The following is a 26,283-nucleotide window of genomic DNA, read 5'->3' as shown; positions in this document are numbered from 1 at the left end:
GTAGAGATGAAGTAGTCTTGTGATTTTTTCCCACACCTACATATTGCGCTCTACCACGGTATCGAGCACTATTCTCTGGATAATCCAATCAAGACATATATATATATATATATATATATATGTATATATATATATATATATATATATATATATATATAATGGGTATTTCTGTCTATCATTCCGCCGTACATTTTTTTTTCCTTTTACGGAAGATTTTTTGTAGAGAATAAATGATGAAAAAAACACTAAATTAAATGGTTTAAAAGAGGAGAAAACACGGAAAAAAATAAATACATTTTGAAACATAGTTTATCTTCAATTTCAACTCTTTAAAATTCAAAATTCAACCGAAAAAAATCAAGAGAAAAAATAGCTAATTCGAATCTTTTTGAAAAACAAAATAAAAATAATAGTAATTTATGGAACATCATTGGAAATTTTTCCTGATTAACATTAATTTTAGAATTTTGATGACATGTCTCAAATAGGTTAAAATCCAATCTGCACTTTGTTAGAATATATAACAAATTGGACCAAGCTATATTTCTAACAAAGACAAATCATAATTTTTTCTAGATTTTTCAGAACAAACATTCTAAAAGAAATTCAAAAGACTTTGAAATAAGATTTAAATTTGATTCTACAGATTTTCCAAATTTGCCAGAATATTTTTTTTTAATTTGTAATCATAATAAGTTTGAAAAAATATTTCACAAATATTCTTTGACAAAAAAACAGAAGCTAAAATGAATAATTAAATTGTAATGTATTTATTGTTCTCTACAATAAAAAAATAAATTTACTTGAACATTGATTTAAATTGTCAGGAAAGAAGAGGAAGGAATTTAAAAGGTAAAAAGGTGTATGTGTTTAAAAATCCCAAAATAGTTTTTAAGGTTGTATTTTTTCTCTAAAATTGTCTTTCTGAAAGTTATGAGAAGCAAAGTAAAAACATAGATGAATTTATTTAAACAAGTGAAGACCAAGTCTTTAAAATATTTTCTTGGATTTTCAAATTCTATTTGAGTTTTATCTCTCTTAGAATTAAAAATGTCGAGCAAAGCGAGACCAGCTTACTAATAAATAAATAAAAATTAAAAAATAATGTCAGCTCACTGGTAAGTGCTGCTATTTGAGCTATTTTTAGAACAGGCCAGCGGGCGACTCATTTGGTCCTTACGGGCTACCTGGTGCCCGCGGGCACCGCGTTGGTGACCCCCGCTTCAACAGAACAAACATAATACATTTAGTAAGAAATTATAAGGTATTTTATTGACGCATATTATTATTTTTAAATTATGTGGCGGACCAGATCTGGCCCACGGGCCTTGAGTTTGACACCTGTGTTCTTAAATTTGATATTATCTGAAATTCTTCCCAAAAAAATTGCAGGACTTATGATTTCAAAGCAAGTTCTCATTAGTCTGTTGGTAAAGTGTATATTCATCAAACACCATTGCTGACACTGTAAACATTTATCAGGATTTAGCAGTATTTTATTCACAGTAAATACTGTAATTAAAATGTACTGTAACATTACAACAAAGAACTGTGTGAAAATACAAGATTTTTATATTTAAATGCAATTCTTTGTACTTGTGTTGTAATTAACGATACAATGCTCATAAAATGACTATGCAATTACAACTGTGAAGTTACAGCATATAGTTGTAACTTTATTGTGAAAAAAAACAACCTGTCAGTTGAAGTAAATTGCTGTAAAAATATTTCACAGCAAATTACTGCCAATACTACTGCGTGTGAAAATAACGCGATAATAAGCCAATAACGTGCTGTGAATTTACAAGTATGCTGTTTACAATGTATGCAGGTTGCGTAACAAGGCTATTACACGTATGTATTAATATATGTTCATTTTTAGGGCGATGAGGCCTTCATTAATAACAACTTTGACATTTCTGATTGTAAAATTCAGACGGTACAGTATATTTGTTATTTTCTTTCTGTTTTGGAGAAAATTAACAATACAGACAAAAAAACAACAACTTATTAGTGTCATTTTGTTTTTAGACAGATATATCATTTAGGGTGGAGACTAAATACATTAACGTTGTGAGTATGATTTTATATTTTTCATACTGACGGATTGGAGCGATGTCACTCAGCGTCAATGCAATTTGTGGTGCCGCAAAAACTACATACAAACCCCGTTTCCATATGAGTTGGGAAATTGTGTTAAATGTAAATATAAACAGAATACAATGATTTGCAAATCCTTTTCAACCCATATTCAGTTGAATGCACTACAAAAACAAGATATTTGATGTTCAAACTCATACACTTTATTTTTTTTTTTGCAAATAATAATTGACTTAGAATTTCATGGTTGCAACACATGCCAAAGTAGTTGGGAAAGGGCCTGTTCACCACTGTGTTACATCACCTTTTCTTTTAACAACACTCAATAAACGTTTGGAAAATGAGGAAAATAATTGTTGAAGCTTTGAAAGTGGAATTATTTCCCATTCTCGTTTTATGTAGAGTTTCAGTCGTTCAACAGTCCGGGATCTCCGCTGTTGTATTTTACGCTTCATAATGCACCACACATTTTCGATGGGAGACAGGTCTGGACTGCAGGCGGGCCAGGAAAGTACCTGCACTCTTTTTTTTATGAAGCCACACTGTTTTAACACGTGCTGAATATGGCTTGGCATTGTCTTGCTGAAATAAGCAGGGGCGTCCGTGAAAAAGACGGCGCTTAGATGGCAGCATATGTTGTTCCAAAACCTGTATGTACCTTCCAGCATTAATGGTGCCTTCACAGATGTGTAAGTTACGCATGGCTTGGGCACTAATGCACCCCCATACCATCGCAGATGCATTGCAGAATAAGGTAAATAACAAGGGAAACATCACACAAAACAAAGGAAATTAAAACTGCTTTTGTGGAAAAAGTACTATTAAATGCTGTGAAAACCTGGTAATTTTTCGACACCGTAAAATTGTAAAAAAAAATAAAAAAAAATTAAATAAGGTAAATGATGTATGTAAGATCCTTTTCACACAAAAAACTGACCAGGATTTCACAGTGTTGTAAAAACACAGTGCTAGAATATCCTGTAAAATTTTCAAACATTATAACAAATGTAAAAACAGAAAAAATTACATTTTCACACGCTGTAACATTTCTGCAGTACTGGTATTCTGTAAAGTCCTGGCAATTGTTTTCAGTGCATGAAAATATACAGAATTTAACAGTATTTTAACAGTTAGTTGCTTTGAAATGTAAGCGTACTGCAATTTTTTACAGCAATGTTTTGTAACAGTACAGTCAATTTTGATTACTGTATTTTACTTAGGAAAAATACTGGTAAATGCTACGAAATTCTTGTAAATTTTTACAGTGTATGAAAATGTACAGTATTTAGCAGCTTTTTCAGAGTTAATTGCTGTGACATATGGGGGTACTGCAAAACTTAAAATTGATGATTTCACAGCATTTAACAGTATTTTAACAGAACGTTGGTGTGAAATATAATCTTTACAGTCATTTCTTGTGTGGAATTAAATTATGGAATGGATTAAGCAAACAATCAAAGAATGTACTAACATGATCCACATCAAGAAACTCTTCAAACTGGAAGTGTTTACAAAGTACAAAAAAGAAGAACCATGATAAACATTCTGATTTTATTCACCCATTCATTCTCAAAATAATCTTATTTATTTCATCGTATGAAATAAAACTTAATTCACCAATTATTTATTTATTTATTTTTATTGTGATTATCTTATGGAGTATACATTGTGAATACATTGAGAACAGGAAGAGAACAAAAGTTTTAGCAACTGTTATGTAAAGAAAAGGGGTAGGATTAAATAAGCTCTGCTTCTTCCTACTCCTTATCAAATATGTTGAAAAGAGAAACTGGAAATTGTGATGTATTATGTTGCATGCTTGCATGTTCGAAATAAACTCAAACTCAAACTCAATGTTACAGTCAATTTAAATTACAGTACTTAACTATGCAAAAATACTGTTAAAGGCTGTAAAAACCTGGTAAATTTTCAGACTGTAAAAACGTACCAAGATTTCACAGCATTTATTAGTATTTTACCAGTTAATTGCTGTGAAATATAAGCGTACTGTAATTTTGCAGTAATTTCTCGTATTGGTACAGTCAATTCTGCTTACAGTGTTTTATTGTGAAGAAAATATTGTTAAATGCTGTGAAATCGTGGTTAATATTAACAAAATGGAAAAATTGTAAATACTAATGTTAAATAATGTGAAATCCTGTTAAAATTGTTTTTACAGTTTTCCACTGTGAAAACATACGGTTAAATGCTGTGAAAACATGGTTAATGTTCACAAACTGCAAACATGGTAAAACAATTAAATATTTAACTGCTGTGAAATCCTGGTACATTTTAACACAGTAAAACATTGTAAGTAATAATGCTAAATGATGTGAAATAGTGTCAAAATTGTGTTTCCAGTTATTTACTGAGAACATCCATCCATCCATCCATTTTCTAGATACTCTTAAATGCTGTTAAAACGTGGTTAATGTTCAAAAACTGCAAAAATGGTAAAACAATTAAACATTTAAATGCTGTAAAATACTTGAAAATATTCACAAACTGCAAAAATTGTAAAAAGAAAATAAAGTTAAATGCTGTAAAATCCTGTCAAATGTTTACACACTGCAAAACTTGTAAAACAACAACAACAACAACAATTACAAACAAAAATTGTTAAATTCTGTAAAATCCTGGTAAATGTTCACAAATGTAAAACATGTAAAAAAGAAAAACGTTAAATGCAGTGTACACACTGCAAAATTCAAAAAACAAACAAACAAACAAACAAACAAATGTAAAATCATGGTACATTTTCACACACTGTAAAAATAAAAATAAAAAATCTTAAATGATGTGGAATCCTGGTAAATGTTCACAAACTGCAAAAATGGTTAAAAAATATAATTAAATGTTGAACAACCCTTGTAAGTGTTTAAAAAATTGCAAAAATTGTAAAAAAATAAAAATAAAATACAAATAAAAATACATACATAAATACAAATAACATAGTTTAATGCTAGGCAGCACGGTCGTACAGGGATTGGTGCATGTGCCTCACAATACGAATGTCCTGAGTTTTCCTGAGTTCTATCCCGGGCACGGGATCTTTCTGTGTGGAGTTTAAATGTTCTTCCCCTGACTGCGTGGGTTCCCTCCGGCTTCCTCCCACTTCCAAAGACATGCACCTGGGGATAGGTTGATTGGCAACACTAAATTGGCCCTAGTGTGTGAATGTGAGTGTGAATGTTGTCTGTCTATCTGTGTTGGCCCTGTGATGAGGTGGCGACTTGTCCAGGGTGTACAGCGCCTTCCGCCCGAATGCAGCTGAGAGAGGCTCCAGCACCCCCCCGCGACACCAAAAGGGACAAGTGGTACAAAATGGATGGGATGGACGTTTAATGCTGTAAAATCCTGGTCAATTTTCACACACTGTAAAAATAAAAAATAAAAATGTTAAATGATTTGGAATCCTGGTAATTTTTCTCAAACTGCAAAAATGGTGGGAAAAAAAATACAGTTAAATGCTGTACAAAATTAGAAAAATGCAAAAACTGTATACAATTTTTTGTAAATACATGAAAATAACAAAAAAAGTTAAATGCTGTAAATTGCTGGTCCATTTTCAAGCACTGCAAAAGCTTACCAAGATTATATGGCATTTGCCAGTAATTTAACAGTAATTGCTTAGAAAACAGGGTACTGTTATTCATACAGTAATTGGTTGTGATGTGAAAGTCAATTTTAATTACAGTACTTTGGAAATAAATGCTGTGAAGTCCTGCATGGTCAATTTTGAAAATGTCCTCTCAAATTTAATGCCAGCAGAAGTTTGTAAAAAATGTTAAAAGCTGTAAAATCCTGGTCAATTTTCGCACACTGTAAAAATGTAAAAAACAAACCAACAGTTATATACCATGCAATACCGGTAAATTTTCCACAAACTGCAAAAAATTATAAAAAACAAAAAACAGTTAAATGATGTACAACCCTTGTAAATGTAAAAAAAAGTGCAAACATTGTAAAAAAATATTGAAAAATAAATCAATTAAAAAAAAGGTTAAATGCTGTAAAATCATGGTAAATTTCCACACAGTAAAAATGGTTTAAAACTTGTTTGAATGTAAAAAAAAAAAAATGCAATAATTGTAAAAAATAAATAAAATAAAAAATATAGTTCAATGCTTTAAAAATGTTTTTTGTTTACACACTACAAAATATTAAAAATAAATCTTAAATGATGTGGAATCCTGGAAAATGTTCTCAAACTGCAAAAATTGTTTAAGAAAAATACAGTTAAATGTATAAACAAAAATTAAAATACTGTACAAAAATTGTAAATAAGTACAAACAACCAAAAAAGTTAAATGCTGTAAAATCCTTGTCAATTTTCACACACTGCAAAAGTTTACCAGGATTTCGCGGCATTTGCCAGTATTTTAAGAGTTAATTGCTGTGAAAAAAGGCTACTGCAGTATTAGGTTGTGATGTGAAAGACAATTTTAATTACAGTACTTTGGAAATAAATGCTGTGAAGTCCAGCATGGTCAATTTTGAATATGTCCTTTCAAATTTAGCACAAGCAGAAGTTTGTAAAAAATGTTAAAAGCTGTAAAAGCCTGGTCAATTTTTGCACACTGTAAAAATGTAAAAAAAAAACAAACAGTTATATGCCATGCAATACCGGTAAATTTTCCACAAACTGCAAAAAATGATAAAAAACAAAAAACAGTTAAATGATGTACAACCCTTGTAAATGTAAAAAAAAGTGCAAACATTGTAAAAAGAATATTGAAAAATAAATCAATTAAAAAAGGTTAAATGCTGTAAAATCATGGTAAATTTCCACATAGTAAAAATGTAAAAAAAAATGCAATAATTGTAAAAAAAATAATAATAATAGTAAAAATAAAAAATAGTTCAATGCTTTAAAAAAAAAATTTTGTTTACACACTGTAAAATAATAAAAATACATCTTAAATGATGTGGAATCCTGGAAAATGTTCTCAAACTGCAAAAATGGTTTAAAAAATACAGTTAAATGGTGTACATCCCTAATAAATGTTTAAACAAAAATAAAAAAAATGTGCAAAAATTGTAAATAAGTAAAAACAACCAAAAAAGTTAAATGCTGTAAAATCTTTGTAAATTTTCACACACTGCAAAAGTTTACCAAGATTTCACGGCATTTACCAACATTTTAAGAGTTAATTCCTGTGAAAAAAGGCTACTGCAGTATTAGGTTGTGATGTGAAAGACAATTTTAATTACAGTACTTTGGAAATAAATGCTGTGAAGTCCAGCATGGTCAATTTTGAATATGTCCTTTCAAATTTAGCACGAGCAGGAGTTTGTAAAAAATGTTAAAAGCTGTAAAAGCCTGGTCAATTTTCGCACACTGTAAAAATGTAAAAAACAAACAAACAGTTATATGCCATGCAATACCGGTAAATTTTCCACAAACTGCAAAAAATTATAAAAAACAAAAAACAGTTAAATGATGTACAACCCTTGTAAATGTAAAAAAAGTGCAAACATTGTAAAAAAAAATATTGAAAAATAAATCAATAAAAAAAAGGTTAAATGCTGTAAAATCATGGTCAATTTCCACACAGTAAAAATGGTTTAAAACCTGTTTGAATGTAAAAAAAAAAAAATGCAATAATTGTAAAAAATTAAATAAAATAAAAAATATAGTTCAATGCTTTAAAAATGTTTTTTGTTTACACACTGCAAAATATTAAAAATACATCTTAAATGATGTGGAATCCTGGAAAATGTTCTCAAACTGCAAAAATTGTTTAAAAAAATACAGTTAAATCTATAAACAAAAATTAAAATAATGTACAAAAATTGTAAACAAGTAAAAACAACCAAAATAGTTAAATGCTGTAAAATCCTTGTCAATTTTCACACACTGTAAAAGTTTTCCAGGATTTTCCGGCATTTGTCAGTATTTTCAGAGTTAATTGCTGTGAAAAAAGGCTACTGCAGTATTAGGTTGTGATGTGAAAGACAATTTTAATTACAGTACTTTGGAAATAAATGCTGTGAAGTCCAGCATGGTCAATTTTGAATATGTCCTTTCAAATTTAGCACGAGCAGAAGTTTGTAAAAAATGTTAAAAGCTGTAAAAGCCTGGTCAATTTTCGCACACTGTAAAAATGTAAAAAACAAACAAACAGTTATATGCCATGCAATACCGGTAAATTTTCCACAAACTACAAAAAATTATAAAAAACAAAAAACATTTTAATGATGTACAACCCTTGTAAATGTAAAAAAAAGTGCAAACATTGTAAAAAAAAATTGAAAAATAAATCAATTAAAAAAGGTTAAATGCTGTAAAATCCTGGTAAATTTCCACATAGTAAAAATGTAAAAAAAAATGCAATAATTGTAAAAAAAATAATAATAATAGTAAAAATAAAAAATAGTTCAATGCTTTAAAAAATTGTTTTTGTTTACACACTGTAAAATAATAAAAATAAATCTTAAATGATGTGGAATCCTGGAAAATGTTCTCAAACTGCAAAAATGGTTTAAAAAATACAGTTAAAAGGTGTACATCCCTAGTAAATGTTTAAACAAAAATAAAAAAAAATTGCAAAAATTGTAAATAAGTAAAAACAACCAAAAAAGTTAAATGCTGTAAAATCTTTGTCAATTTTCACTGACTGCAAAAGTTTACCAAGATTTCACGGCATTTACCATCATTTTAAGAGTTAATTGCTGTGAAAAAAGGCTGGCTACTGCAGTATTAGGTTGTGATGTGAAAGTCAATTTTAATTACAGTACTTTGGAAATAAATGCTGTGAAGTCCAGCATGGTCAATTTTGAATATGTCCTATCAAATTTGGCACGAGCGGAAGTTTGTAAAAAATGTTAAAAGCTGTAAAAGCCTGGTCAATTTTTGCACACTGTAAAAATGTAAAAAACAAACAAACAGTTATATGCCATGCAATACCGGTAAATATTCCACAAACTGCAAAAAATGATAAAAAACAAAAAACAGTTAAATGATGTACAACCCTTGTAAATGTAAAAAAAAGTGCAAACATTGTAAAAAAAAAATTGAAAAATAAATCAATTAAAAAAGGTTGAATGCTGTAAAATCATGGTAAATTTCCACATAGTAAAAATGTAAAAAAAATGCAATAATTGTAAAAAAAAAATAATAATAGTAAAAATAAAAAATAGTTCAATGCTTTAAAAAATGGTTTTTGTTTACACACTGTAAAATAATAACAATAAATCTTAAATGATGTGGAATCCTGGAAAATGTTCTCAAACTGCAAAAATGTTTTAAAAAATACAGTTAAAAGGTGTACATCCCTAGTAAATGTTTAAACAAAAATAAAAAAAATTTGCAAAAATTGAAAATAAGTGAAAACAACCAAAAAAGTTAAATGCTGTAAAATCTTTGTCAATTTTCACACACTGCAAAAGTTTACCAAGATTTCACGGCATTTACCAACATTTTAAGAGTTAATTGCTGTGAAAAAAGGCTACTGCAGTATTAGGTTGTGATGTGAAAGTCAATTTTAATTACAGTACTTTGGAAATAAATGCTGTGAAGTCCAGCATGGTCAATTTTGAATATGTCCTTTCAAATTTAGCACAAGCAGAAGTTTGTAAAAAATGTTAAAAGCTGTAAAAGCCTGGTCAATTTTCGCACACTGTAAAAGCTTTGAAAATGGCGGCGCGCATGGACGCGACGTTTCAGGCTCTCCCCTTAGGTGCATTGTTTTTATTGTTTTTATATAGTTTATTACTAGCCCAGTCAGCAACTTGCTGGGCGAAGGTTATGTACAGCCGAAACGATTTGTTGGAGATTGGATTGCGGTCTGAGCAGACTATTTCGGTGGATTTTACAAGCCGACACAACATCCCAGAGGAGTTAGCACGTAGCCCTGGAGCTCCATGGCTACTGTGCCCGGCGAGGAGGAGGCGGAGGCGAAGACGCCGTGGCCGAAGGGGCGGCGTGTTAGCCAGACTAAAAATGAACCCAAACAGACCACCGATACCAAGTCTATTCCTGGCTAATGCGAGGTCGCTCGCTCCTCATGGTGAAGAGGACAAGATGGACGAGGTGAGGCTCCGTGTAGCACAAAACACTGTGATGGACAGCTGCGCCCTATTGTTTACGGAAACCTGGCTAACGTCCTCAATACCCGACGCTAGCATGGAGCTAACCGGTCACACAGCACACAGACAGGACAGAAACGCAGTGTCTTCCGGCAAGCGGCGTGGGGGTGGACTGCTAACCTACCTAAACAACAAGTGGACTTCTGATTCAAAGGTAGTTAACAGCCACTGTTCCCAAGATCTGGAATATTTTACAGTTAAATGCCGACCCTTCCATCTAGCCAGGGAGCACTCTGCTGTCCTGATCACAAACGTGTATATAGCTCCCGATGCTAACGCTAGTACGGCGCTAGCTCTGTTGCACGATACAATCAGTGCACAACAGAACAAATATCCCGACGGCATCCACATCATAGCGGGGGACTTTAATCATGTCGACCTGAAAAAAGTGCTCCCCAAACTTCACCAGCATGTGAAGTGTGCTACGAGGGGAGCTAACACACTGGACAAAGTCTATTCCAACATAAAAAAAGGATATAGAGCCAAACAACTTCCCCAATTAGGCAAGTCTGACCACATATCCCTGCTCCTTTTGCCAGCTTACACACCAATAAGAAAAAGTGCTCCTATCACAACCAAAACGGTCAAAACATGGCCGGAGGGAGCCATGGAACAGCTACAGGACTGCTTTGATACAACAGACTGGTCAGTTTTTGAAAACCCAGACTTGGAGCAGTACACAGAAGCAGTCCTGGGGTACATCAAACACTGCATAGACACTGTCACTGTGGACAAGCGCATCCGAGTCTACCCCAACAGGAAGCCCTGGATGACAAAAACAGTCCAGGGCTTACTCAAAGAGAGAGACAGTGCCTTCAAAGCGCAGGACCTGGCACTCTACAGTGCTGCCAGAGCTAATCTGAAGAGAGGCATCAGAGAGGCAAAAGCCGAACATAGGAGGAAAATGGAAGCCCACCTGCAGAGCAACAACACCAAGGAGGTATGGAAAGGAATAAAAGACATGACCAACTTCAGACCCAGTAACCCTTCGGCTGACGGCGACGCCTCTCGAGCGGGGGAGTTAAACAGCTTCTTCGCCCGATTTGAGAGAAAAACACCTGCAGCCGTCACAACAGTTCCACCCAACACCCACAGCAGCTGCACCCTTATACTGGAGGAGCATGAGGTGAGACGCACGCTGAAGGCAATGAACCCGAGGAAGGCTACGGGCCCAGATGGAGTCCCGGGACAGGTACTAAGAGACTGTGCAGACCAGCTGGCCGGAGTATTTACGAAGATCTTCACCCAGTCCCTCTCCCAGGCCATCATCCCATCATGCCTGAAGACTTCCACAATAATCCCGGTGCCGAAGAAGAACTCTGTCAGATGTCTGAATGACTACCGTCCAGTTGCACTTACACCTATAGCTATGAAGTGCTTCGAGAAGCTGGTACGGACCCATATCACCTCAGTCCTCCCTCCCGAGCTCGACCCACACCAGTTTGCCTACAGAGCCAACAGGTCCACAGAGGACGCCATCGCCACAGCCCTACACTCCTCCCTGGGTCACCTGGAGACGGGGGGAAGCTACGTGCGGCTGCTTTTTGTGGATTATAGCTCGGCATTTAACACCATTATTCCTGATAGACTGGTGTCCAAACTGTCAGACCTGGGTCTCTCGAACTCCATCTGCATGTGGATTAAGGACTTCTTATCCAACCGCCCCCAGAGGGTGCAGTTGGGTCGCCACATGTCATCAAGCCTGCACCTCAGTACCGGCTCTCCACAAGGCTGCGTGCTGAGCCCCCTTCTCTACTCCATCTACACATACGACTGCACACCTGCCCACTCCAGCAACTCCATCATCAAATTTGCGGATGACACCACCGTAGTGGGGCTCATCTCGGAGGGAGACGAGGCTGCATATCGGGATGAGGTGGAGAAGCTGTCGGATTGGTGCAAAGTCAACAACCTGGCCCTGAACACCTCCAAGACCAAGGAGCTGGTCATAGACTTCAGGAGGAAAAAAACGGACATCCTGCCCCTGATCAACAGTGGTGACTGTGTGGAGAGGGTCTCCGACTTCCGCTCCCTGGGAGTCCACCTGGCCAACGACCTATCCTGGAGCACCAACACCACGGCTACCATCAAGAAGGCACACCAGAGACTGCACTTCCTGAGAATACTCAGGAACAACCACCTCTCACAGGAACTGCTGGTGTCCTTCTACCGGTGCTCCATTGAGAGCATCCTGACCTACTGCATCTGCGTGTGGTTCAGCAGCTGCACGGCCGCAGAGAGAACGGCGCTCAGAGAGTCATAAAGACCGCCCAGAAGTTAATCGGATGCCCCCTCCCCTCCCTGGCTGACCTGTACAGCTCCCGCTGTCTCAGGAAAGCACAGAGCATCCTGAAAGACCCATTCCACCCCGGGCACAGCCACCTGGAACTGCTACCCTCAGGCAGACGCTACAGGGTGCTAAAAGCGAGCACCAATAGACTAAAAAATAGCTTTTACCCAAGAGCCATAGTAGCACTAAACAGGCACTGAGTGTCCATATGTCCATCATGTCCTCATGTGTAATGTTTAAATGTTTTTCTATTTTTTTGGACTACAATGTGAAATAATGTTTTATGTATGTATACATAGATACATCTGTCATCTCTATCTTTTTTTTTTTATTTATTTTTTATTTATTTATTTATTTTATTTTATTTTTTTTTTTAATTTATACTACCATATTGTATATGCACCTTAGGAGGAGCTGCTCCAATTTTGTTGTTCTTTGAACCTGTTCATTGCAATAATGACAATAAAACTCTATTCTATTCTATTCTAAAATGTAAAAAACAAACAAACAGTTATATGCCATGCAATACCGGTAAATTTTCCACAAACTGCAAAAAAATGATAAAAAACAAAAAACAGTTATATGATGTTCAACCCTTGTAAATGTAAAAAAAAGTGCAAACATTGTAAAAAAAAAATTTAAAAATAAATCAATTAAAAAGTAAATTTCCACATAGTAAAAAAAAAAAAATGCAATAATTGTAAAAAAAAAATAATAATAGTAAAAATAAAAAATAGTTCAATGCTTTAAAAAATATTTTTTGTTTACACACTGTAAAATAATAAAAATAAATCTTAAATGATGGGGAATCCTGGAAAATGTTCTCAAACTGCAAAAATGGTTTAAAAAATACAGTTAAATGGTGTACATCCCTAGTAAATGTTTAAAAAAAAATAAAAAAAATGTGCAAAAATTTAACAACCCAAAAAGTTAAATGCTGTAAAATCATGGTAAATTTCCACATATTAAAAAAAAAAAAAAATGCAATAATTGTAAAAAAAAATAATAATAGTAAAAATTAAAAATAGTTCAATGCTTTAAAAAATATTTTTTGTTTACACACTGTAAAATAATAAAAATAAATCTTAAATGATGTGGAATCCTGGAAAATGTTTTCAAACTGCAAAAATGGTTTAAAAAATACAGTTAAATGGTGTACATCCCTAGTAAATGTTTAAACAAAAATAAAAAAAATGTGCAAAAATTTAACAACCCAAAAAGTTAAATGCTGTAAAATCATGGTAAATTTTCACACACTGCAAAAGTTTACCAAGATTTCACGGCATTTACCAACATTTTAAGAGTTAATTGCTGTGAAAAAAGGCTACTGCAGTATTAGGTTGTGATGTGAAAGTCAATTTTAATTACAGTACTTTGGAAATAAATGCTGTGAAGTCCAGCATGGTCAATTTTGAATATGTCCTATCAAATTTATTACGAGCAGAAGTTTGTAAAAAATGTTAAAAGCTGTAAAAGCCTGGTCAATTTTCGCACACTGTAAAAATGTAAAAAACAAACAAACAAACAGTTATATGCCATGCAATACCGGTAAATTTTCCACAAACTGCAAAAAAATGATAAAAAACAAAAAACATTTAAATGATGTACAACCCTTGTAAATGTAAAAAAAGTGCAAACATTGTAAAAAAAATTGAAAAATAAATCAATTAGAAAATGTTAAATGCTGTAAAATCATGGTAAATTTTCACACACTGCAAAAGTTTACCAAGATTTCACGGCATTTACCAACATTTTAAGAGTTAATTGCTGTGAAAAAAGGCTACTGCAGTATTAGGTTGTGATGTGAAAGTCAATTTTAATTACAGTACTTTGGAAATAAATGCTGTGAAGTCCTGCATGGTTAATTTTCTCAGTCTCAGCACGAGCAGAAGGTAACGTTGTTGTTGGTTTCAGGTCCAGCCAAGCGTGTCTGAGAAGGTAAAAGCTCTTTGCCACCGCGAAGCAGCTCTGAGGTGTTTGCAGAGAACTAAATGGGCGGAAAAGCGAGCAAGATGTGAACTGGTTTCCATGTCAAACACTTCAATTCACCATAGAAACTCAGATCTTAACGCGGCAACTTTATTAAACCCGCGATGGCGGATCGATAAGGGCCCAATTTCTATCGGCTGCGCTTTATTGTGGGCAGCAGGCGCGCTGACAGAGCTAAATTGCTCTTTTAATTAAAGCAATGCAGCAGAGGAAATTGCTGTCTGAATATTGTCCCCGAGATGGGGGCCACTGACAGTTGCCTGGAAACTTCTATCTGTCCACTCGCGTTTATTCCAGATCCCAGTTATGAGATAAAGTTTAATAAAAATCTTTTTCCTCCTCCACCAAATGAAATCCGAGCCTTTTGTGAAGAAGCGCGCACAATGCGAAGCGACTGCGGAGGGAAGCTCATGTTCAACATGTATCTCTCAGGTGCGTCTTTTTGGAGAGAAAAATCATAACTTCGTCCAGTTTGTGTCGTGGTTATTTTTTTTATTTGTTTTTACGGAAAAGAAAAACGCATTCTGTGGCGAGGGCGATGTTCCGTTTTCCAGGTTCGCGTCTTTTCAATCTGGAAGCCCGTTTGCTCCTTTGTCGGAAATCGGAAATCCTTTTTCCTGGACGCGTTTCCTGGACCCGCCCGGACCACAAAAGCTCAGCCTGCGCACTTAACAGTACAGCTGGCCGACCGCTTTTGGACTTTTATCCGATATTATATAGTTTCTATTATATTTATACTAGTTTTATGTCTTTTTTATATTAAGACAATTTACAATGTGTTATTTTAATTTAATTATTAAAAAAAAACACACACACACACAAAAAAAAAACATTTTTATAACCCCTCAAAGGGTTCAATTTGACCATAAATACGATTTTATTTACCTTGACTGTGACATTTTATTTTTTATTTTTATTTTAACATTTATTTCAGATCCGACAGAACATCTGTTGAAAGACAACAAAGGAGCGTCTTGGGGTCCAATAAACACCGGAGCGCAGAAAGGTAAGGCAACTTTTGACTTTTTTGAGAAATATGCTGTTTACAGCTATTTTTTGGTAGTTTCACCATCATTAATTTGTAATTTTACGTATATGTTTGAATATTATTCTCATAGTTCCTTTGCATCATATGGCAATGTTGTGTCATGCCGTTTTAATTCTTGTTAAATGTTTAGTCAATGGTAATAAAATGCTTTAAACAAATAATTAAAGTAGGAAAATATTACATAAAGTTCACATTAGCTTTTGAATAAAAACTCACATAATATAGATATATGTTATATGATTAATGATACGGCATAACAAATTATTTTGTGATTGGTTGTCACCATTTATTATTTTTTTAGAGAAAAAAATGCAGAGCAATGTATTATATTAAAATATTAATGATTAGATTAGATAGTACTTTATTTATTCCTTCAGGAACATTAACATTTTCAGCACAATCCCATTCAAGATCAGACAAACGTTACAGGGAGACAGAAAGGGATTGCTGATGGGTCTGACGGCTTCCAGCGCCCTTTACAGAAAAGGTGAGACACAGGTGGGGGGAATGGGAGAAAAAAATAAAAGATTAAAATAAAATACAATATAATTAAAAATCGGTCTAAGCTTGGGCCCTGGAGAGGGGGTCCAGACTGAGGCCAAAGGAAAACAACAACAACAACTCAGAGCCATAGTACACATCCCTCTCATATGTGTGTAAGAGGGAAACATCAAAGAAGACAAAGGACATTAAAGACATTAAAGCAGAGGATATAACCAGCCACTTCTACATACAGCTATGAACAAAAAGTACAATAAACATATACACTTGTGTTTGGTTGTTACCATTTATAATTTTTTTAGAGAAAAAAATGCAAAGCCATATATTATATTAAAACAATAATGCTACTATAATAATAGTTTTATTAGTGTGATTAAAAGGAAGAAGGGGAAAAGAGTGTTATAATAAAAACGTTTGTTTTATTGCAAAAATAAAAGAATGGGTATAAACAACATTTGTGTAGTAATAAAATAAATAAGAGTATAAGGTTTTCACAAATAAAAGATACATATTTAAAGAAAAAAATGATGCGTGAACAATATGTGTAAGTAAATAATTAAAGAATAGGTTTTATTTGAGAAGATTAATGCAATAATAAGTAGATTAGGAAATAAAAAAATGGTGAACTAAATGACTCAGAACATTTTTAAATGAGACTATAGAATGAAAATAATAATAATAATAATGATAATAATAATGATGATAATAATGATGATGATGATAGTAATAATACTAATAACGATGATAATAATAGCACTAATACTACTACTACTACTAATAATAATAATACTAATAATGATTGTGTTAATACAATTGAAAAAGAAGAAGGACAAAGGGAAAATATGTTAAAAAATATATATATATTTTTTTATAAATACAATTTCTTACAATAAAAAATGATTGTGCATTGGGAAAAAAAACAAGAGCATATGTTTTTAAAACAAAAGTAAACAGTAAAATGAAATATGTCTGAATATATAGCAACTAAAGATGAATGAATTAATGAGTAACAGATTAGTAAATACAAACATGGTGAAGATGAGGTTTAGGTGGATTCACTTTCTTTTGAGGGCAAAAATGCCATTTAGCAATATATTGTGTTGTTGTTATTATTATAATTATTATTATTATTATGAATGCTGTTGTTGTTGTGTTTTCAATAGCGTTATTGAAAAGGAAGCCTGTAAAGGAAAATATATATTAAAAATAAATAAATAAATAAATAAATAAATATGCATTCTATTTTTAAACACAACATTCAAAAAATGTGGGTAGAAACGTGCATGTGCAGTAAAAAAGCAATAATATTTTCAAAAATAAAAGTAAAACGTCAAATAAAAAATGTCTCAATATACTAAAAGACTAAAAAAGCATGAATAAGTACAAGATTTAAGAATTAAGTGGGGAAATAAATGGCTCAGAATCTTTTTAAATAGGAGTTATACAAATGTAAATACGAGGTTTAGGTGGATTTACTATTTTGAGGGCAAAAAAAGCCTATAAAATATATATTTTTATTATTGTTTTTTTAGTATGACTGAAAATGAAGCCCGATGAACAGAAAATATCTAAAGAAAATAAGAAAATTAAATAATTAGTTCTTCTATTTTTTAAACACGAAACCTTTAAAAATAGGAGCAGAAAAGTGTTTGGGCAGTGAAAAAAAAGACAATAATGGGATTAAAAATAAAGATAAAAAGTACAATAAAATATGGCTGAATAAGTGACTAAAAAATATGAACAAGTAAAATATGAATAATTATATGGAGGAAATACTTCCTGAGAATGTTTTCAAATAGGGGTTACACAACAGTAAATACGAGGTTTAGCTGGATTTTCTTGATTTTGGGGAGCAAAAATACCATTTAACAATGTTATTATTATTATTATAATAATATTATTATTATTATTATCATAATTATTATTATTGTTATTATACATTTTTATTAGTTTGATTGTAAAGGAAGACGGATGAAGGGTAACATATATATAAAACAAAATTTTTTCCCCAATTTTTCAACACAAAAAAAATGGGAGTATAAAACTGCTCGAAAATTAATCGTCTATTGTTTTTCAGAAATAAAGGTATCACGTAAAAAAAAAAACATGTCAGAATCTATCAAGCGACTACAGAGGAATTAATAAACAAATACAAAGTAGTAAGTATAAATAGATGGTGATATAAATGACTCAGAACAGGGGTTAAAAAATGGAAATATGTGTGAGCTATTAATAGTATAATAATATTCACAATGTTGCTACTAATAGTAATAGTAAAAAAAAAGAATAAAAAATACATTCTTGCAGACATATTAAAATATTTATATATGTACCGTATTTCCTTGAATTGCCGCAGGGCATATAGTATGTGCCTGCCTTGAATTACTGCTGGGTATTTTGTAGCGTCCAAGAAGAGTTAGTGCTGCAAGGGACTCTGGGTATTTCTTCTGTTGCGTTACGGTGCGGGTGTTCTCTCGAAATGTGTTTGTCATTATTATTTGGTGTGGGTTCACAGTGTGGCGCATATTTGTAACAGTGTTGGCATTGTTAATACGGCCACCCTCAGTGTGCCCTGTATGGCTGTTGATCAAGTATGCCTTGCATTCACTTGTGTGTGCTAAAGCCGCAGATATTATGTGACTGGGCCGGCACGCTGTTTGAATGGAGGAAAAGCAGACGCGACCACAGGTTGCAGAGAACGCTAAAGGCACGCCCCCAATATTGTTGTCCGGGTGGAAATTGGGAGAAATTCGGGAGAATGGTTTCCCCGGGAGATTTTCGGGAGGGGTACTGAACTTCGGGAGTCTCCTGTGAAAATTGGGAGGGTTGACAAATATGAGTATTAGCGGTGAATGCGGTGTTACAGCTCTCATGTTAATTTGACATTGCCTCAAGGGCCAAATAAAATTACAGGGAGGGCCACATGTGGGCCCGCGGGCCAGAGTTTGACACCCATGGCAAAAAGGGAAGATTCGGTGGGATTTAAGGTTCCAAGCTTACATCACACTCAAATTTTTACTGCATGCCTTTGGTAAGTGCCGAAGTGAGAAGAGGTTTTAAAGTAATTAGCGCATGCTTACTTTTACCGCATGCCTTTGATAAGCGCAGGAGTGAGAAGAGGTTTTAAAATTAATCAGCGCCCCGGCGGCAATTCAAGGAAATATGGTGTATTATATTAAAAGGCGCAGGCTGAAGTCCAATCAACGTCCTCATTCCCTCCTGTGCGCGTGTGTGTGTGCGCGCGCGCACGTGCGTGTGCGTCAGGCAGCGGTCAGATCCAGCTGTGGCAGTTCCTGCTGGAGCTGCTCTCGGACGGCAGCAACATGGCCTGCATCGCCTGGGAAGGAACCAACGGCGAGTTCAAGCTCATAGACCCGGACGAGGTGGCCCGCCGGTGGGGGGAACGGAAGAGCAAGCCCAACATGAACTACGACAAACTGAGCCGGGCGCTGCGTTACTACTACGACAAGAACATCATGACCAAGGTCCACGGCAAACGCTACGCCTACAAGTTCGATTTCCACGGCTTGGCGCAGGTGTGCCAGCCGTCCTGCAGCACGGAGCAGACCATCTACAAGTTCCAGGGCAACTTCTCCCCGCTGCCTTTCTCCGGGATTTCCAAACTGAACCTGCATGTCGCTCCCGGTGTCGGACCCTCGGGGTTCTCCTACTGGCCCGGCTCGCCGTCGGCGGCCCTTTACCACAGCCACAACCTGCAGGCGGCGGGGCCTTTCGGCACCGTGTCTCCCGGCCACATCAGCTGCGTCAACACGCTCAGCAACATCAATAATCCTTACAACTGAGTCTGCCAGGTAAAAATAACATCATATATTCCAAAGCATATAATTATCAATACCTTTTTTTTTTCTTTCTTGTAATTGTTTTTATTATTAAAAACGCCCTGAAGGCTATAATTTGGGTCTTTTGTTTGAAAATGGGCAATAAAAGTTTTATTTCATGCCTGCAACTGTTTTTTTTTTTTTTTTATAAAATACAAATAATAATAATAATAAAAAAGTGCTCCAATATTAGAATGATGGCGCCATCTTGTGGTCACTTCGACATAATAAATGCCTCGATGTTGTACACCAGTGGTCCCCAACCACCGGCCCGCGGCCCGTTACCGGGCCGCAGAAGAATTTTTTATTCATTTTTATTAAAAAAAAATAAAATAAAAAAAATATAAATTTATTTATATATTTTTTAAATTAAATCAACACAAAAAACACAATATACACTTACAATTAGTGCACCAACCACAAAAACCTCCCTTTTTCATGACAAAAACGTCCCTTTTTCATGACAAAGAAAAAAAAAAGGATCCCCCCCCTTAAAAATAGTTAAATACTTTACAACCCTTGTAAATGTAAAAAAAAAAAAAAAATGCTAAAATAAAAAAATATATATATAAAAATAAATCAGTCAAAATAACAAAAAAGTTAAATGCAGTTAAATCATGGTAGATTTTCACACAATGTAAAAATAGTAACAAAAAACAAACACACCCAAACAGTTAAATGATATGACATACTGGTCCATTCCCCACAAACTGCAAAAAATGGTAAAAAATAAATAAAAATGGTATTAAAAAAATAGTTAAATGCTGTACAACCCTTGTAAAAGTAAAAAAAAAATACAAACATTTAAAAAATATATACAAATAAATCAATGAAAATAACAACAAAGTTAAATCCTGTAAAATCATGGTACATTTTCACAAAAATAGTAAAATAACCACCCCCCCTCCCCCAAAAAAGAACAAATCCAAAAAGTTAAATGACATGAAATACTGGAACATTTTCCACAAATTGCAAAAAAATGGTAAAAAAAAGAAGGTGAAAAAAATGTTGAATGCTATACAAACCTTGTAAATGTAAAAATACATATGCAAACATTTAAAAAAATATATACAAATAAATCAATAAAAATAAAAAAAACTTTAAATTTCGTAAAATCATGGTACATTTTCACACACTGTTAAAACAGTACAAAAAAACCCCAGCAACCCAACACACCCAAACAGTTAAATGACATGAAATACTGGTACATTTTCCACACACTGCAAGAAATGGTTAAAAAAAAGATAAAAAATAATGTAAAAAAAATAAAAAAATAAAAAATAAAAAAATATATAAATGCTGTACAACCCTTGTAAATGTAAAAAAAATGGCAAAAAAAATTAAATAAATCAATATAAAATTACTAAAAAGTTAAAGGCTGTAAAATAATGGTACATTTTCACACACTGTAAAAATAGTAAAAAACAACAACAAACCCAAACAGTTAAATGACATGAAATACGAGTAAACCCATTTGAGCTTACGGGGTTGGCTGACATCGTCTCACAAGATGCAGTATCTCTTTAAATATCCTTCTTGAAAATGACCTTGCAAATATGTGTTGTCTTGTCTAATCATAAAAGTTGCAGACGAGGTCGGTTGGCTGACTTCTGAAAGTTTACTCCACAGCGTGCTCCTCAATAACATCCAGCTACATTCAACAACCTAAAGGGGGCTACTTTATGCTCTTCACTACTGTGGTATGCTGGGTAATTGAGTTATGTTACCTAGCTCATAACATCACAATGTATATCTGCCACCTACTCAGTGGCCTAGTGGTTAGAGTGTCCGCCCTGAGATCGGTAGGTTGTGACTTCAAACCCTGGCCGAGTCATACCAAAGACTAAAAAAAAATGGGACCCATTACCTCCCTTCTTGGCACTCAGCATCAAGGGTTGGAATTGGGGGTTAAATCACCAAAAATGATTCCCGGGCGTGGCATTGCTGCTGCCCACTGCTCCCTTCACTTCCCTGGGGGTGATCAAGGGGATGGGTCAAATGCAGAGGACAAATTTCACCACACCTAGTAAATGTGTGACAATCATTGGTACTTTAACTTTAACTTATTAACTTTTGGTTCTCTTTCTTCGTTGATGAATACATCCTGCTAAATTAAAACTTGTGAATGGATACCTACTTTGGAATGACAAATCAGTGGCCTAGTGGTTAGCGTCTCCACCCTGAAATCGGTAGGTTGTGAGTTCAAACCCCGACCGAGTCATACCAAAGACTATAAAAATGGGATCCAATACTTCCCTGCTTGGCACTCAGCATCAAGGGTTGGAATTGGGGGTTAAATCCCCAAAAATTATTCCCGGGCGTGGCCACCGCTGCTGCCCAAGGCTCCCCTCAAGGGTGCTGGGTCAAATGCAGACAATAATTTCGCCACACCTAGTGTGTGTGTGACAATCATTGGTACTTTAACTTTAACTTAAATTGCCTGTGTGCCAAAGAAGACATGAAAACCACGCCCATTCTGCTGAGTGTGAGCATGGTCCTTGTACCCTCAACAGTATCTAATTTTGTAATCACCCTGACTTAAGCCTAAGTTTTATGAAATGATGTGTATTTCTGGTCTTGTTACTCCCTCCTGGGCAGAAGGGCAGCACGGCAGTACGGCTGGATCAAAAGAGACGTCGGAGACGCTTTGCTGAAAAAACAGTTGCTTTGTTACAAGCCAGCGTCATTATACAGGTCTGCAGTAGGTCAAAAACTAAGGACTCCTAACCACGAGGAGCCGAACCACCTTCTTATATTCCTTCGTTCTCTGTGTGGGTGTATGTTAATTCAGGACAGTACAGAGAAGTTAAGTCCCTACCTTTAGTCAAAAGTGATTTATGACCCCCCATAAATCAATGATTTATGACCCTCAAGGTCAAAGGTCAATGATTTATGAGGGGTCAAGTTCAAAGGTTAATGATTTATGAGGGCTCAAGGTTAAAGGTCAAAGTCAAAGGTCAAAGTCAAAGGTCAGGTTCAAATGTCAAGGTCAAGTGGGTGTGGCTTACCCGGAAGAGGGTGGAGTTAAGACCTGCGGTGGGAGTGGTTAAACCAGGAAGAGGGTGGAGTTTTAAACAGAAAGAGGGCAGAGTTAAGACCTGCGGTGGGAGTGGTTAAACCAGGAAGAGGGTGGAGTTAAGACCTGACAGGGAACAGAGGAGGGATCAGTTTTTTTAAGAAAGCAATGTCATCTGAGCAGCATGTGACCATATATTTGATAGTTTAAATGTTTACGATCGTTTGAAACAACTTCCAGATTTCGATGTATTGATGGCTGGGAATGTTACGTGTGGAGATGTGGACACGCACGCACTTCACACACACACACACACACACACACACACACACACACACACACACACACACACACACACACACACACGCAGAGGAGGTGGAGCTTTATACGTTAGCGTAAAGACTTTGTTCGATTCGGTCATGATTAGTGAAACGCCTGTTTCGATTTATAAAAATAATAAAACTTACATTGACGCTCCGCAAAAAAGTCGAGTGTTTCTAAATCGTATTCAGTTTTCAGCTAAAAGAAAGAAGAGACGGAAGCCCTTTCTCGATATTTTCATCGTTATCTACCGTGGATTGGGAAGTTTTTGGTGGACACGCACACACGCACACACACGCACACACACACACACTTCACACACACACACACACACACACGCACGCACGCACACACGCACACACGCACACACACACACACACACACACACACACACACACACACACACACACACACACACACACACACATTCGTACGCACTGAAACAACTTCCGTACCTCACGAAAACATATTTAAACAGATGGAAAAAACTATCGCAGAACACAGTGTCACGTAGCAACTGGTCTTTACGGTCGTTTGAATCAACAGGTCAGTTTGGGGGACAAAAGGAGGGTTCAGTTTTTACTGACTTCCCATCTGACAGTTTAAATGTTTATGACCGTTTGAATCAACAGGACACGCACGCACACACACACACACGCACGCACACACACACACACACACACACACATACACACACACACACACGCACACACACACACACACACACCATTACCTCTGCTTTACCATGTTATTAGACATTGGTTTAACTCCATTTAAGCATTTAAACGTTAAAAGCATTGCACTTGTACGACGATGTAATACCTTTTTTTTTTTTAACAGCCGATGACGACGAAGTGAAAGACGATGAACTTTGCTTAAACGGTCTTACAAAGTTGGAAGATGATTTTCGAGGTGTGTTTAAACCTTCAAATTATTTAATATTATGTGTATTCATTATTTAGTTTCATAGAGGATTTGCCGTAAGATCCTAACGCGATCGTTTTACCACAATCGCAGTCTGGTGAGTCAAATGATTCTCATTTTACAAGAAAAAAAACATGCGGTATACGATACATATATACATATATTTACTTACAGATTTTCCGTTTACATCTCTTGCTTACTGGTCTCCCTTAAAGCTGGCGGGTCCGTCAACGGCCGTTCCAGGCAGAGGAGAAGGCTTGATTGCGCCAAAGACTCCAGACATCGAATCCTTGCTCCGAGGGGAAATCATCGAAAACGACGGTGAATGTCCGACAGGCACCCGCTGTAAGTTTTTCTCGTTTTCTGTAAGCTTTTTAAGATTCTCAGGAGCTTTAAAGAGCTCCTCTCATTCCAATGTCTTTCGCTCAAATGAATTTCGCGCCTAAGGGGAATGGGCGGGGACTGATTCCGGAGGTGGGCGGTTGTTTCCGCCAAGCAACCTTCTGGTTGAAATGGAGTGTGGATCAAGATGGATCCCTACTCTATATTCTTTTATTTAACCCAATGTTTTTTAAATACGTGTATAATGCTTTATATCCTATGTGTTGTGAATTCCATCCTACAATATCTTCCAAGGAACCCAAAGAAATGTTACCACACCTCCCGCTTTATTTATTCTATAGATTACCTGAACTATTTCATAAACTAAATCTTGTCTTGTTTCTGATGCTATGTTTTTTTTATGCTCATCAATGCACTGTTGGACTGCGAGCACACAACTACTTTCCTTGCTTTGTTTTCCTCTATCCAGTTAACTGCCATATAAATTGCTACCAATTCCCCCGTAAAAACAGATAGTTTATCACTGATTATTTTATTTAATACTATGTTTCCTTGAGGGATAACTGCTACAGCTCTTACCTTTATTTTTTTTTATATAGTTTTTGATGCATCCGTATATATCATATCTCAATCCATTTTTCTATCCGGTAACTATTTAAATTTCTATTCTTTAGTAATTGCATGTTTTCTTTTGGGTTATCAAACATCCACGGTGGTATTGCAGGCATTGGTACTGTAGGACTAACTTTAATATTGTCAATTTTAACTTTATTACATATGTCTCCTATAATCCACCCAAAACTATTCTTTTTTTGTTTTCTCTTTTTCTTGGCAGATTGGTAGCACTGGACAAGTCGGATATCCTTGCTTGGATCCTTTTAAAGTTGCCCGATAAACTGCTGAGAGTTGATCTCTCCTCTTGTCCAAAGGTTTTTCGTTCATTTTTACTTGTAATACTGGCACTAGGGTTGATGTAGTAGCTCCACAACATAACCTTAAAGCCTGTGACTGGATCCGGTCTATTTTCCCAAGTCATGTTTTTGAAGCAGATTGGTAAATAATGCATCCGTAATCAATAACAGATGGAATTAAAGTTATAAATATATACATGTATTGTTTTCAACGTTAACCTATCAGCCCCCCAATCATTACCCCTCAAAGACCTCATTATATTTAACACCTTTTTACTTTTTCCCCTATTTTTTTATTTTCCGGAAGGAACACTCCTGAAGGAATAAATAAAGTACTATCTAATCTAATCTAATCAATTCTATTTTGCTGATGTGGGTTGACTAGTTCATATTTTTATCAAACCATATTCCTAAATATTTAAATACTTGTACCTCTTCTATATTTTCACCTTAGAGTTTTTATTTGGAGCTTGTTTGGTACTTTTGTCTTTGTAAAATGTATGACTTTTGTCTTTCCAACAGAGAATCTTAAACCTCAAGCCGTTCCCCAGTCTTGAACATTATTTACCACTTTGTTAGTTTTTTGATTATTTCTTTTGACTCTAAATAATATACTAGTCTTTCATTAATCTTTTTTTTTTCCATTACTTTTCCCCAAATTTATAATTTCCTGCCTCTTCCGGGTCTTACCCTGACTTGCATATTGGAATTGTTACCGCTAATTTTCCCCTCTGCCGGTCATTCTCCTTCTTCATATATCCTGTCATATCATTTCAAGACCACTTCTTTGACGATGCCACCTAAGTTTTTGATCATTTGATAACCCGCTAGGTCTTTCCCCGGTGACGTATTTTTAACCTTTTTCAAAATTCGAACCATTTCATTCAAAGAAAATGTCATATCCATAGTGT

The 26,283-nt window shown here is 35.0% G+C and overlaps 1 protein-coding gene across 2 annotated transcripts; it reads left to right on the top strand.

Moving 5' to 3' along the window:
- The first annotated feature begins 14,562 nt into the window (after positions 1-14,562).
- Positions 14,563-19,981, top strand: fev (FEV transcription factor, ETS family member). 2 transcript variants are annotated; one of them, XM_061918490.1, is made up of 3 exons: positions 14,563-14,902; positions 15,405-15,476; positions 19,284-19,981. In XM_061918490.1, exons 1-3 carry the CDS (start codon positions 14,710-14,712, stop codon positions 19,820-19,822), a joined length of 804 nt encoding a protein of 267 aa, XP_061774474.1. In that variant the 5' UTR covers positions 14,563-14,709; the 3' UTR covers positions 19,823-19,981. The 2 variants fall into 2 exon arrangements, with proteins under 2 accessions (XP_061774474.1, XP_061774475.1); XM_061918491.1 differs by having other exon boundaries at positions 14,869-14,902; positions 19,288-19,981.
- Positions 19,982-26,283: the final 6,302 nt, after the last annotated feature.

This window comes from Nerophis ophidion, linkage group LG13, assembly GCF_033978795.1.
Source record: "Nerophis ophidion isolate RoL-2023_Sa linkage group LG13, RoL_Noph_v1.0, whole genome shotgun sequence".
Lineage (NCBI taxonomy): Eukaryota > Metazoa > Chordata > Actinopteri > Syngnathiformes > Syngnathidae > Nerophis > Nerophis ophidion.
This window is presented reverse-complemented; position numbering and strand designations above follow the sequence as displayed.

Coding starts and splice junctions, on each gene's coding strand:
- fev (XM_061918490.1), top strand. CDS start 14,710: ATGGGGGCCACTGACAGTTGCCTGGAAACTTCTATCTGTCCACTCGCG. Junction 14,903..15,404: donor GTTCAACATGTATCTCTCAG/GTGCGTCTTTTT, acceptor CATTTATTTCAG/ATCCGACAGAACATCTGTTG. Junction 15,477..19,283: donor AAACACCGGAGCGCAGAAAG/GTAAGGCAACTT, acceptor CGTGTGCGTCAG/GCAGCGGTCAGATCCAGCTG.